The 13,929-nt window shown below is 44.1% G+C and overlaps 1 protein-coding gene across 1 annotated transcript; it reads left to right on the top strand.

Annotated features, from left to right (window-relative positions):
- Positions 1-5,284: 5,284 nt before the first annotated feature.
- On the top strand, positions 5,285-13,085 carry LOC310853953 (uncharacterized protein; the record flags this gene model as incomplete). Its single annotated transcript, XM_083758427.1, has 9 exons — positions 5,285-5,413; positions 6,674-6,819; positions 7,324-7,405; positions 7,776-7,911; positions 8,155-8,357; positions 8,655-8,930; positions 9,042-10,272; positions 10,519-10,593; positions 11,359-13,085. 9 exons carry the CDS (start codon positions 5,285-5,287, stop codon positions 12,477-12,479), a joined length of 3,399 nt encoding a protein of 1,132 aa, XP_083614553.1. The 3' UTR covers positions 12,480-13,085.
- Positions 13,086-13,929: the final 844 nt, after the last annotated feature.

The raw sequence follows: 13,929 nt of genomic DNA, 5'->3' as shown, positions 1-13,929 counted from the left end.
CTTCTGGTTTACCGGAACGGGGTTCAACTCCCTGCAGTGCCCTGCTCAATGTGTTATATTTACATGGTTCATTGGTCCATGGTCTCAGGTCATTGAGCGGCGCGCTATTGTGTGCGATTCTTCATCATTGTTGAGGATTTAAAAAAAAGGTGAAAATCAAGGAAAAGCGAAAGGCTATAGTCCATGGTCACGGACCGCATACTGGTCAAGGTAATTCATACTGGTGAAGATCATTTACTAGTCTTATGAAGGTCATTTATACTGGTCAAGGTCATTTACTAGTCTCATGAAGGTAATTTATACTGGTCAGTCATATACTGGTCACGGTCATTTATACTGGTCAAGGTCATTTGTACTTGTCAAGGTCATTTATACTGGTCAAGGTCATTTACTAGTCTTATTGAAGGTCATTTATACTGCTCAAGGTTATTGATCAATATCAATGACCTTGATGACCCCAAGGTCATTAAGTGGCATGCTATAGTGCGCGATTCTTCATCATTGTTCACGATTTGAAAAAAGGTTAAATCGCGGAAAAGCGAAAGGCTATAGTTCATAGTCTCGGAGGGCATACAAAAATGTGTGGTGCTATACAGGCCGTTCTGGAAAATTTGGGACAGAGGTTCATCGTTGGCATCCAGGGAGTGTGTGTGCAAAATTTGGCATCGACCGGGTTAATGGTGCTGGAGATTAGCTGTTAACAAACTGATGGACACACACACACACACACACTCACTCAGAGTGCAAAACATACTCTATCCCCATGGCTTTGGCCTGGTGCCATACCGTTATTAATTATTGCCTACAATGTCAATTGTGAAATTACTTTACCGTTGCAATGCAACATTTACATTTCAACGAATGGACCTCGTAAAACAAAACAAAAACCAAGGCACTGGTTGTGGTACTTCTGGTTTACCGGAATGGGGTTCAACTCCCTGCAGTGCTCTGCTCAATTTGTTGTATTTACATGGTTCATTTTTATTTTCTGCTCATTGTGTTGCCTTTTCATAGATGATAACCCCCAGGTTCTTTAATGTGTTTGCACTCCCTACAGTTAGGTTACCAAGTCTATTTATTTATTATTTCTGTTCACTAGAACTAGAACCAATTACCAAAGTAGGCTTTCTAATGACACAACTCGCCTTTGTTTTTATGTGTAGCAAAAACGTTCTTTTTATTTACGCCAAAGAGTAGAGGCTGGTCTGCATTCATGCGAGCGGGGAAGTTTAGAGTAACATAGCTCTAAATGAAACGCATTAGAGCTATGGACCAGAGCTAGTAGTCATAGCACTTCATGGTATATGCATAGTTTATATAGTTTCATTATAGATATATTAAACAGAGAGGACTGGAGTCAATTGGGTTATATTATGTTTAACACTAATTTGAAGCTGTCAAAATCTGACAGACTTCTGGCGGCCATGGCCACGCCCACCTTTTGGTAACGCCCACTTTCGGCCAAGCCCACAAAAAGGACCCCCCATGTAATTTGCCAGGCAGGCTCCACTCTCAGACAGATATTTGGCTCCGTCTTATGAGCTAATTTAGAATTTCCTGTCTGAGAGCTAGCTAATTTAAGACATCCGGTTGCCTTCAGAATAAAATAAGGTTATTTAATTCGTTAATTAAATAATTGTCAATGCCCCAAGGCACAGCACTTTTTTGAGCGTTGACCTCAGTAGAAGGTCTGCTGCCGTGAATTTTACACCTCTCCCACTTAGCGGAGAGTGGGGTGTGGTACAGGACATCTCCCCGAACGCGTGGGTATACTGCATCTACAAGTAGTACAAGATAAATTGAAACCATTGACACCTACTTCGATGGTTCAGTTGTCATCTATGCCGGGGAATTTAGCAGCTCTCATTCAAGCGTTTTTTCAAAATCCAGGTCACACATTTGATTGCAAAACAATCTGTGGTGTCACTCAACAACTAGTGAATAGCATCTTACTTGGCCTTAGGAATGCACAATGACCCATTAGATTTTATACACAAACTAGTAGTTTGGTTGAGTATGTGTGGTGTCCACACAGTTGTTCAAGCAAAACATACAGACATCTGTACATTCTGTGCCTGGACAGTTGAAAGCAATTAACAGAACAATAACGGAGGACAATTTGGAAGAAGATGATGATGATGTGGTTTTATGCAATGAAAGTCTAAATGACAATATGTGTGAAGCTATACCATTACCAATTCTAACATTTCTACAACAGACACCTGCTATCAAAAAATGTCACACACAGCTTGAAGAAGCAGCAGCGCAGGACTCAACATTTAGACGGAAACTTGAGAAATTCAATCTAGCCAACACATCAGTGTCATTAGTGTCTCAGAAATGTTCTAGGACAGAAGAATGCACCATATTAAACAGCTTTGTAGAATACACACTTCGGTCTCCTTTCCTTGGAGATGACCTGCTTTGCCTGAAAAGTCTTAGTCTGTATAGTTGTACTCAATGTGGTGACAAGGCCTTACCATCTACAAAGAACATGTCACAATTCATAGTGCAGCCACTTGACGTGTCACAAAAAGGCATCTTAGACACTATTGCACAAATATTACCTGCTCAATCTGAACAATGTGAAACATGTCAGCAGGAAAAGAGCTTATCAACATATGAAGTAATTAACAGCCCACAGACCTTACTTCTCCTGTTAAGAGCTGGCACAAAAATTCCAAAAACGTTCAATTTATCCTGTCTGTACCACCAAAATGAGTATGCTTTGACCAGTATGTGTGTATTTTTCGACAGGCCACCATATGCGTCATTGTACATCCTTAAAGATCATAAATGGCATATCTGGACAAATGAATCGAATGACACAGCAGGCTATACCTTTGATGCAAAGAACATCCGCTCGACAGCACACAAAGACAGTAGTCACAAGTAGTTTCTATGTCGTGTCATACGAGAAAATAAACAGTCGAGAAATAATCAAGTTTCGTCAGGACAAACAAATGCATAAATGCACAGACAGATGCAATCAACGCACACAAGTGACACCCATTCCAAAGCTAGAGGTAACTCCTTGACCTGACTTAGCTTGCGTAGAGAAAGTGATTTCATGTCAATGCCCCAAGGCACAGCACTTTTTTGAGCGTTGACCCCAGTAGAAGGTCTGCTGCTGTGAATTTTACACCTCTCCCGCTTAGCGGAGAGTGTGGTGTGGTAGAGGACATCTCCCCGAACGCGTGGGTATGTCCAGATAGTTGCCTCGCGGAGGCCTCTTTGTCCAGTGTCCATTCTGGGTCCGGAAACGGTACTTTTTTCAGCGTTGACCACAGTAGAAGGTCTGCTGCTGTGAATTTTACACCTCTCCCGCTTAGCGGAGAGTGGGGTGTGGTACAGGACATCTCCCCGAACGCGTGGGTATGTCCAGATAGTTGCCTCGCGGAGCCGTCTTTTGTCCAGTGTCCATTCTGGGTCCGGAAACGGTACTTTTTGTCAGCCTTGACCCCAGTAGAAGGTCTGCTGCTGTGAATTTTACACCTCTCCCGCTTAGCGGAGAGTGTGGTGTGGTAGAGGACATCTCCCCGAACGTGTGGGTATGTCCAGATAGTTGCCTCGCGGAGGCCTCTTTGTCCAGTGTCCATTCTGGGTCCGGAAACGGTACTTTTTGTCAGCATTGACCCCAGTAGAAGGTCTGCTGCTGTGAATTTTACACCTCTCCCGCTTAGCGGAGAGTGTGGTGTGGTAGAGGACATCTCCCCGAACGTGTGGGTATGTCCAGATAGTTGCCTCGCGGAGGCCTCTTTGTCCAGTGTCCATTCTGGGTCCGGAAACGGTACTTTTTTCAGCGTTGACCACAGTAGAAGGTCTGCTGCTGTGAATTTTACACCTCTCCCGCTTAGCGGAGAGTGGGGTGTGGTACAGGACATCTCCCCGAACGCGTGGGTATGTCCAGATAGTTGCCTCGCGGAGCCGTCTTTTGTCCAGTGTCCATTCTGGGTCCGGAAACGGTACTTTTTGTCAGCCTTGACCCCAGTAGAAGGTCTGCTGCTGTGAATTTTACACCTCTCCCGCTTAGCGGAGAGTGTGGTGTGGTAGAGGACATCTCCCCGAACGTGTGGGTATGTCCAGATAGTTGCCTCGCGGAGGCCTCTTTGTCCAGTGTCCATTCTGGGTCCGGAAACGGTACTTTTTGTCAGCATTGACCCCAGTAGAAGGTCTGCTGCTGTGAATTTTACACCTCTCCCGCTTAGCGGAGAGTGGGGTGTGGTACAGGACATCTCCCCGAACACGTGGGTATGTCCAGATAGTTGCCTCGCGGAGCCGTCTTTTGTCCAGTGTCCATTCTGGGTCCGGAAACGGTACTTTTTGTCAGCCTTGACCCCAGTAGAAGGTCTGCTGCTGTGAATTTTACACCTCTCCCGCTTAGCGGAGAGTGTGGTGTGGTAGAGGACATCTCCCCGAACGTGTGGGTATGTCCAGATAGTTGCCTCGCGGAGGCCTCTTTGTCCAGTGTCCATTCTGGGTCCGGAAATGGTACTTTTTGTCAGCATTGACCCCAGTAGAAGGTCTGCTGCTGTGAATTTTACACCTCTCCCGCTTAGCGGAGAGTGTGGTGTGGTAGAGGACATCTCCCCGAACGTGTGGGTATGTCCAGATAGTTGCCTCGCGGAGGCCTCTTTGTCCAGTGTCCATTCTGGGTCCGGAAACGGTACTTTTTTCAGCGTTGACCACAGTAGAAGGTCTGCTGCTGTGAATTTTACACCTCTCCCGCTTAGCGGAGAGTGGGGTGTGGTACAGGACATCTCCCCGAACGCGTGGGTATGTCCAGATAGTTGCCTCGCGGAGCCGTCTTTTGTCCAGTGTCCATTCTGGGTCCGGAAACGGTACTTTTTGTCAGCCTTGGCCCTTGACCCCAGTAGAAGGTCTGCTGCTGTGAATTTTACACCTCTCCCGCTTAGCGGAGAGTGGGGTGTGGTATAGGACATCTCCCCGAACGCGTGGGTATGTCCAGATAGTTGCCTTGCGGAGCCGTCTTTTGTCCAGTGTCCACTTTATAAAGTCCATGCACTCCAGTGAATAGCATTTATCCATTTAGATAACTTTATTATTATTATTATAAGGATTTAATTACTTATTCTTACACAGAAACATAATGTGTGTCTTATAGCATCATATAGCATCATTTAAATGCTTAATTTGTAGTTTTAATGTGCAAATTAAACCTTTTTTCAATACTCTAGAGGGTACTCTTATTTTGAAGAGATCGTCCACCGGAAATCTTAAATTAGCTCACTAGATTAGCTCACTAGACGCTGCCGAAAGCAGTATGGCGGAGGAAGGCAGTGCTCTCGACTTAGAGGGCTTCGAGAAACGATTACAAAGTTTATTTACAAATGGTTGTTCGAGTCTTACGCTGCAGGTGGACGGTAAAGCTTTCTGTTCTGGATTCCGCAAGGTAAGACAGTCAGAGACACATTCATTCATCAAAATACAAAGTAAACCTTGTGCAGGAGAACTCATGCATGCAGCAGCAGGTCTGCAGGGTTCCCCTCCCCCAGAGATCAATATAAGTTGGCTAAACTAGTAAACTCAGTCTAGACTCTAGCCCACTGTTTGAGGAAAAAGTTAAAAACTTGTCCTCAAAGAAGTTTTCAAGTTGTTTCAGATGAATTTCTGATGAATGAATCTCATCTACTGATATATGAAATTACTTGTGTACATGTTTTAACAATCTAATTATTGCAGACAGGTGGATAGTTATTAGTTATTAGCCCTGAAACATGACTGTCACCTAGCCGCAATTTGCAACTCTAGATTGTTTTTATAATGGGATGAGTTGCAATACCCTCCATTGACTCCCCATTCATCCAATTTGCTTTTGCGATGTGCTTGTATTAAACGTTAAACTCAGCAACATTGCAACTGTAGGGCAAGCTTGAATTATCCTCTTTCAATCTGCCAAGCTTTTGTTTCATAACAATCCACCGTAGACATGTTATGAGCTACTTTCTGTCAAGAAATTCTCTGCAGGTGTTTTGCACATCATAATAATAATAATAATAATAATAATACATTTTTATTTGTATAGCACCTTTCATGACATGAAATGCAGCTCAAAGTGCTTTACAGAGCAATGGAGAAAAAAAACATAATGCAGGAGGCACCTGCGCGACCCGTTAATAAAAACGAGTGATTCCAAACTCCAACACTTAGAAAAAGAATCACCTGCAGATAATTTCTTGACAGAAAGTAGCTCATAACAGCTTATCTCTACAATGGCTAGTGCTACAAATTGCTACAAAACCTGTATATCCAGCATAGACTGTAAAAAGAATATCCAGTCATTTTAGGGCATAAACAAGAAGTAGTCTTATAATGATGTACCGAGCACGTTCAGTCGTTCACATCATGCCTAATTTACATTACTTAAACTTTTTTTAATATTCTTTCTTTTTACATTTTGGACAAAATATCAAATTTTACACCAAGGTAGCCTGCAAACTCAGGCAATCATGAGTTGCATCAAATTTACATCACTGCTGCATCCTCACGAGACCTGTACTTGCCCAACGAGCAAGTGCCTGTGAGATCTTAGTGTCAACCCCTGAAGTTCCTCTTGGACTAGTGTGCCATAATGGGTTTAATGGATATAGATGGAAGTTGTTCCCCAACAAATTTTTTTTTTTTCTTTCTCTCCCACATTTCTCTCTTAAAGCTGGTGGAAGACTACACATGTCACTGGCAGACTCCACTGCCTCAACTCAGGGTCCTCGAAATTGCTCTTTGCTATTTTGATCGAGAATCTTACTCGTTTCCAGTAGGCTGTGATGATGTACACTACATGCTCAGCAGTCTGGCCTTGTAAGTAACCAATTTACAATTTAGGCATTTAGCAGACGCTCTTAATCCAGAGCGACTTACATTTAAGCAATAACAAAAAGCAAGGCTTTAACAACCAAGCTAAGAACGAAACAGTGGAATATATATGTAATGAAACTATACATACTATATTATACTATACATATGCTATGACTACATAAAATGCAATTCTAGTGCTGTCTACGTAACATGCTATAAGTCTGTATAAAATGCTATCTAAGTCTACATGAAGTGCTATCTAAGGGGCTAGGGCAAGTGCTACGTGCCATAATGGACTTGGAGTCTGAAAAGGTGGGTTTTCAGACTATGGCGGAAGATTGGATCAGTTGGACAGGCTTAAGTGCACATGCCGGTAGGCCAGTGAGGAGGGAGTTACAATAGTCAAGAGGCCTTTCTTTGGACTGTTGGGAAACTGGGCGCATATTTCAACTAAATAATCAATTTATTACCTGAACAGTAATTCATAGGATTTCTGTTCCATCACAGGAGTGTGTTTGAGCTCTTGCTGTTCTATCACAAGAATGACTTCGATCAGGATCCACTGAAACACTTCACTGTTACATTCCAGGTGAGGCTTCAAACCATTTTCTGACTTAATTATGTACTGGTATTTCTTTGAAGGGTTGCCCCTTAAATGCAGCACCACTAAAATATATACTGTATGTATCTACATCGCATGTGTGAGGCAGTGTGAGGCATGCCTTTCAAACATGGGTGAAGATGAAATAGGATTTAATGTCCATTAGGGATAATGTTGCAGGCTCCTCTAATTGTAATCTCATCGCAGACTAGGTTAGAAATAAGAGTAGAAATAATTGTGTGCATTGTCTGTCCCGTTCTCCCCGCTGTTTTTCAACAGGGGAGAAAGCAGGGCTTTTCAAAACGTGAGGCTGCAATTTATTCTCTTTTTTTCCCCCCTACTGTGGAATGTCATGCAGGAATGTCATATGTCCCTTGCGAGGCATCAGAATGTTCACTTGCTCGAGGTGAGCAATTGTTTACAAGATGGCGGGCCATGGGGGAACGTCACTCTGCAGGCCATCCTCACACAGTCCACATTACCTCAGACTCAAGGTTTGTAATGGTGAAAACAACAAACCAGTGCTGGACAGATCTATGCCAATTTTGTTTTTAATTTTATCATATTCTTTACAATCCTGTTAATCAGTGTTTCCACTGTGTTGACGTCTAGCTCATTACACAACGGGATAGAATGCTGGCACCCAGTATAATTTAATGTAAGTGACTCATTCCACACAGTGACTTCATTGACGTTACTAAATATGGACTATCTTCTCCTGTTTGACTCCTCCACAGTGGACCGATATATCAGCACCCAGGTGCCGGTGTTGTTGGAGCTGCGGGTACGCTACCTGTTGACCTGTGAGAGGGTCCGCGAGGCTATGGCCCTGGCCAAGTGCTGCTCTCAGCATCCCACAGCAGGAGAACATCCCTTCTTCCTCCAGGTGTACCTCACCTGGATTCACAAAACCTCCCAGAATGACCTTCTGAACAAAGAGGTGGGCTGAGTGACTCTGTCTTGTATAGAGCTGATGTGTATGAGCTTAGGGATAGGGATGTTAATAGTTAATCGATTAATCTTTTTTCTTGTTTTTTGTTCAGAGCATGGCCAATTTATTTTATTTTAAAATGTATGAATAATAGCTTTGCCAGACTGGAAACTAATTATTTTACCAATAATGAAGGTGGGATATTTATATTAGATTAAACCTTTAATAGAATTCAGTGGTATTCAAGACAAGACAACTTTTACACATTTCAGTGTTCATATTCAACATTTTGTCATTGTTTGTTAGTTGGGCAACGATGGGCTCCAGTTCTGTGTGGAGCTGTGCACCAAGGCCCTTCAGTCTTGTGATGATGTCGGCACCAAGTCCCTGATCTACAAGACCATCGCTGGCCTGTTTCCCAACGACCTGGAGATGTGCAGAGCCTGTGCTCTGCTGGTCTACTTCCTGGAGCCCACGGTGGAGGCTTACAAGATGGTCTTCCAGCTCTACACACAGCCTGACCAGGAGTACAAGGCAGATGCCAGCCCCGTCAGCAACCAAGTTCGCTTTGAGTTGCTCCAGGTCATAAACAATAGTATTTTTATTTGTTTGTGTCAATGCCTCTTTTTTGTGTGAAACAATCGATGGTTGACACTTTTCACATCTTTTGTTTTACTGACTCTGTTTCTGTAGGTCCTGAAGAAGGGCTTGCACTTTGACCCTGACTTCTGTGACCTCATGGCTCTGCGAGCCAACTGTAAGAATCTGATGAGTGAGACGGCAGAGAATGCTGCCCTAGAAGAGATCTTGGAATGGGTCCCTGACAACTGCATCAAAGAGCCCGGTTTGCATTTAAGCATCCATTCAAGCAACTTCCAGCAAAGAACAGAAGTCGCACACCAAACTAAAGACGACAAGAAGAATCACATGACAACTGAACGGGGTATGGCCAGCACTGATGTAGCTGCAGCTTCAGCTTCAAGTGTTGACCATGCTGTAATGACAAAAGAGAAACCTGCTGTGAATGAAACTCCAGCGTTAGACTCCTTTTGGCAGCCAGACAAAATGTATCACAGTCTTATCCCACCACGGTTCTCAGAAAAGAAGCGCCCAAGACGTAAGATAAGGAAGCCGGGGTGGCTCATGGAGTACTCGGAAACCGCTGAGGACTTAGAGAAGGCTTCCACTTCCTTTGAAACTCGTGAGGATCTAGACGAGGCTTCCAGTTCCTCTGAAACTCCTGAGGTTTTAGAGGTGGCTTCCACTTCCCTTCCGTCTGGGAAGCCACGGCGACTCATGGAGAACTCAGAAACTCCTGAGGATCTAGACGAGGCTTCCACTTCCTTTCCGTCTGGGAAGCAGCTCATGGAGAACTCAGAAACTCCTGAGGATTTAGACAAGGCTTCCACTTCACTTCTCACTAAAATTAAGCCGGCAGTGGTGGTCCTTTCCAGACTCCCACGAATAAACAAGGCTTCCACTTTACTTCTGATTAAAATGAAGTCGGCAGTGGTGGTCCTTAACAGACTCCCACAAATAGACAAGGCTTCCTCTTCACTTCTGGCTGAAATAAATCCGGCGGCGGTGATCCTTCCCAAACTCCCACAACTTCACGAGGCTTCCTCTTCACTTCTGGTGAATGAAGCTGTCCTTGACAAACTGAATGAAGCTGGCAGCGGCAGTCCTTCACAAACGCTGCCGGCAGTGGTGGTGCTTCCCGAACACAGCTCTCAGGCTTCTCCATGGCCACTGGTGCCGCTGCAGCAATGCGTCAGCGGGGAGGGGGAGGGGGTTTCTGTAGGTTCTGAGGTGGAGGACACTGTTCCTGTAGGTTCTGACACTTGTTGGGACCCAAAATCATACCAGGATTCTGAACCGGAGTGCAACCAATCGGAGACACTGATGCCAAAAGCAAACTCCAATGGTAAATAACAGAGGACTGGCGTTATCAACCCTCGCCATCACATACTCATGCTGTTAAAATAGTACAAAAAAAACATAACATATTCATATTCATAACATAGTGAATCCAGTGAGTTTGTTTATATTGATAATGTTGGTTCCAGGAATATTTGTGCTTGTGGCCACCTGTCCTGTTCTGTCTTCCCATTCATTCCGTTTGTTTCCCTAAATGTATGTTGCTTTTTCTTTTCCCCTGTCATATTATTAGGTCTGATGTCTGCAGCCCCAGAACTTATGAGGAGGGACGGGACTGGTCAGGGGAGAGACTCCTCCCCTCATCCAGGTAAGGACGTGGAGGAGGACGATGTCTGTTGTTTAGCAATCCTTTTTTTTTTATTCCCAACTTGCATCGTTCCAAAGTAGGCGGGTTCCCGACGAGCACAGATCTAGTCACTTTGAATTATCTCACATTTTTGAGTGGTGCAACCACTCCCTTACAGAGCTATGTGTGTGGGTGGCTGGGTAGGTATGAGCACGAAAATAGCATGGTTGTTTTTCACCACCTGTGCGCAACCTAACAAACACACACGCATATATTAACTGTATACTATATGTGATGATTTCGGGTGTGCCAGTACAGTACAGGGTACAGTAGAGGGACCCCCACACGGTAACTCTGTAATTTCTCAACCGTTTCGGACGTGGGGTGGCTCGCCGGATTCGGCCCAGCCCCCTGGGCAGCACTTTGTGACCACAGTAATTTCTTTCCCCTCTTTGTCACCTGCAAAGCTGGAAACGTCTTGCATTGCCAGCTGTAATGCACAAAGCCTGCCTTATTTGTAACTTGTGCACATATCGACTGATAGTTTATCCAATGAATAGACTATGGAGAAGCCAGGGGTAAATGCTTCACTTCAAATATCCTGCGTGTGCTCCAATTTTGGTATCAAACACATCGTGTTCTGTTTAGTCCATTATTATACTTAACAGTGAAGCCATAATGCTCCTACAAAGGAGACTGGACAGATGACAAAGCATTTTCTGTCTGGATACTGTTTTTACCTTCCTCTCCCCTTCTCTCTCTCTCTGTCTTCTCTCTCGCTATCAGGAGTGACATCCCAAACTTCCCAGACTCTGGTCTTCCCCTGTCCTGAGTGTCTATTTTCCTTCACATCTCAGGCCTTCCTCCATAGACACATGAAGAGGCGCCACAAGGACATCTACTGCCAATGGAATGGACAGATCCCCTCAGCTGCCTGTCGGCAAATCACCAGCACTGCTTGCTTAGACTTAGTTCCTGTCGTAACATTGGGCGACGAGTCCCCTCCATCTACTCCAGTCCCCGGCGACCCTCCCTGTATCACCTCTGCAACCGACCAAAAACGAGGAGACACAGACCAACCAATACCTTACAGTCATCAACGATTTATCAAAACTTTAACTCAGCCAGGGGAAGTAAAGACGCATCATCTGATTCACACAGGAAAGAAAACCCACAACTGTGAGTGGTGTGACATGAGTTTCAACAAGTTAGATAGTCTGATAAATCACCAAACTCTCCACACTGGTGTAAAACCTTTTCAGTGTGAAGAGTGTGGCATAGGTTACACCAGGTTAGTTAGTCTGAGAAAGCACCTAACTCTCCACACTGGAGAAAAAACGTTCCACTGCGAAGAGTGCGATGAGAGTTTCAGTAACAAACAGTTTCTGAAGAAACACCAGCGTTGCCACACTGGAGTTAAACATTTCCAGTGTGAACAGTGTGACATGAATTTTGGCAGGTTATCTAGTCTGAGAAATCACCTAACTGGCCACACTGGAGAAAAACCTTTTCACTGCAAAGAGTGCAGCAAGAGTTTCAGTAGCAAAGTCTATTTGAAGAAACACCAGCGCTACCATTCTGGAGTTAAACCTTGGCAGTGTGATGTGTGCGACAAGAGGTTCATTTGGTTGAGAGACCTGAAGGTACACAAGCATGTGCACACTGACGTACAACCTTTCCACTGTGAACTGTGTAACACAGGTTTTAGTCATTTACGTCATCTGAAGGTACATCAGCTCATCCACATTGATGAAATGCCTTTCCGCTGTAAAGTGTGTGACAAGAGTTTCAGTAGCGAACAGTATCTGAAGGAACACCTTCGTATCCACTTCGGAGAAAGACCATACGACAATCTGAGGACACACAAGAATTTCTGTTACACTGGAGAAAAAAACGTACGAATGTAAAGACTGTGGCAAGCACTTCAATGACGGACGTCATCTGAATAACCACGAGTGCTTTCACTTGTTTGACGACGCAAACCCTGGCGTCCCCAATTACGGCCATGGCATAACAGGCGAACATTCGCAGACAATGGCAGATCTACAAGCTCACAGAACATGTGAACATGATGCATTGGCGGATAGGATGTGGGTGGGTGACATGTGTGAGATTAGCACAGATTATGCCCATGATGATGCATTGGTGACTGGTGAGATTAATGGCCATGCTACAGGTGATGCTCATAATGCATTAGTGGATGATATCATTGAGAGTATGAACCATGACTATGTGTGAGTTTGTAGATCGGTTGATTTCAGTTAAGAAATGTCAAATGTGATGTGTAGAGGTAGAGGGAAAACGTTTGAGGTGAGCTACAGGACCACCGTCGGTGGATAATAATTTATGAGGGTCAAAATCATATATGCTGCCATCCAAAAGCAAAGCACTGTCTGTATGTTATCCCTAATATGGGTGTGATTATTTTTCTGCTTTGCATTAGGCCAATTTGTATGTTAGCCTGATTGTACTCAATCAATTGGAAATCAAATGGAATTAATCTTTCACTGTTTTGTTTTGTTAATAGTTTGTTGACCATAATCTAAAAACTACACATTGTAAGCCACTTTGTTGGTTGTTTTATGTCGCATGTCAAGAACCACACCACTGAGAACATTTGGGCGTTAATTGAAATTAACAAACAATGTTGGGAGGGTATTGGCCTCGATACCCAGGCTTTCATTTCGTCTGCGCGAAAGATGAAAGCCTGGAAAAAGCAGTGGGCTGAACCAGTCTAAAAGTGGGAGTCAACCCTTCCGGGTGGGCGTCGCTCTAAATGATGTGACGTAGCGCTGCACTAGGGGGGAGAGGAGGGGCCGGGGGTGACGGGCAGATCGATGAGATCCAATCAGGGTGCGCGTTTTTCTGAGGCGCGACCCTCCCATCTAGGCCAGAAATGTCTCTGCTCGGCAGGTCAGGCTAGGAGGGTATTGACACTGAGGGAATAAGGATTCACACCAACTCAGACTGGGTTAGAAGTTAGAACTGTGCTGTGAATCCTGTGATTGTGAATGGAATAACGGGGTGGATGTGGACACATGAGTGGTCGGCAACCTTTTTGACATGTGCCATTTATTTTCTTAGTTAGCATACCTTGTCAGCATTATGCCACCACAAAAATATATATTTCCTAAAGATGTATAGTGTCCATAACCTTTATAATTCATAGTTATTCTGATTTGCATAGAGAAAGGTGAGGGGGTGTAATTTGATTGACTTTTAATGTATACAATATATATCTTTAAATGTATTTTAAACCAAAAATCCTCTTTTGTGGAAGTGCACTGTGGAGTGATTACCCTCCGCTGTTGGCACCATAGAGTATTGGCACCCATAGTTTGTTTTTTGATTGAACAT

Source organism: Protomyctophum parallelum (assembly GCF_964188405.1).
Source record: "Protomyctophum parallelum genome assembly, chromosome: 23".
NCBI lineage: Eukaryota > Metazoa > Chordata > Actinopteri > Myctophiformes > Myctophidae > Protomyctophum > Protomyctophum parallelum.
This window is presented reverse-complemented; position numbering and strand designations above follow the sequence as displayed.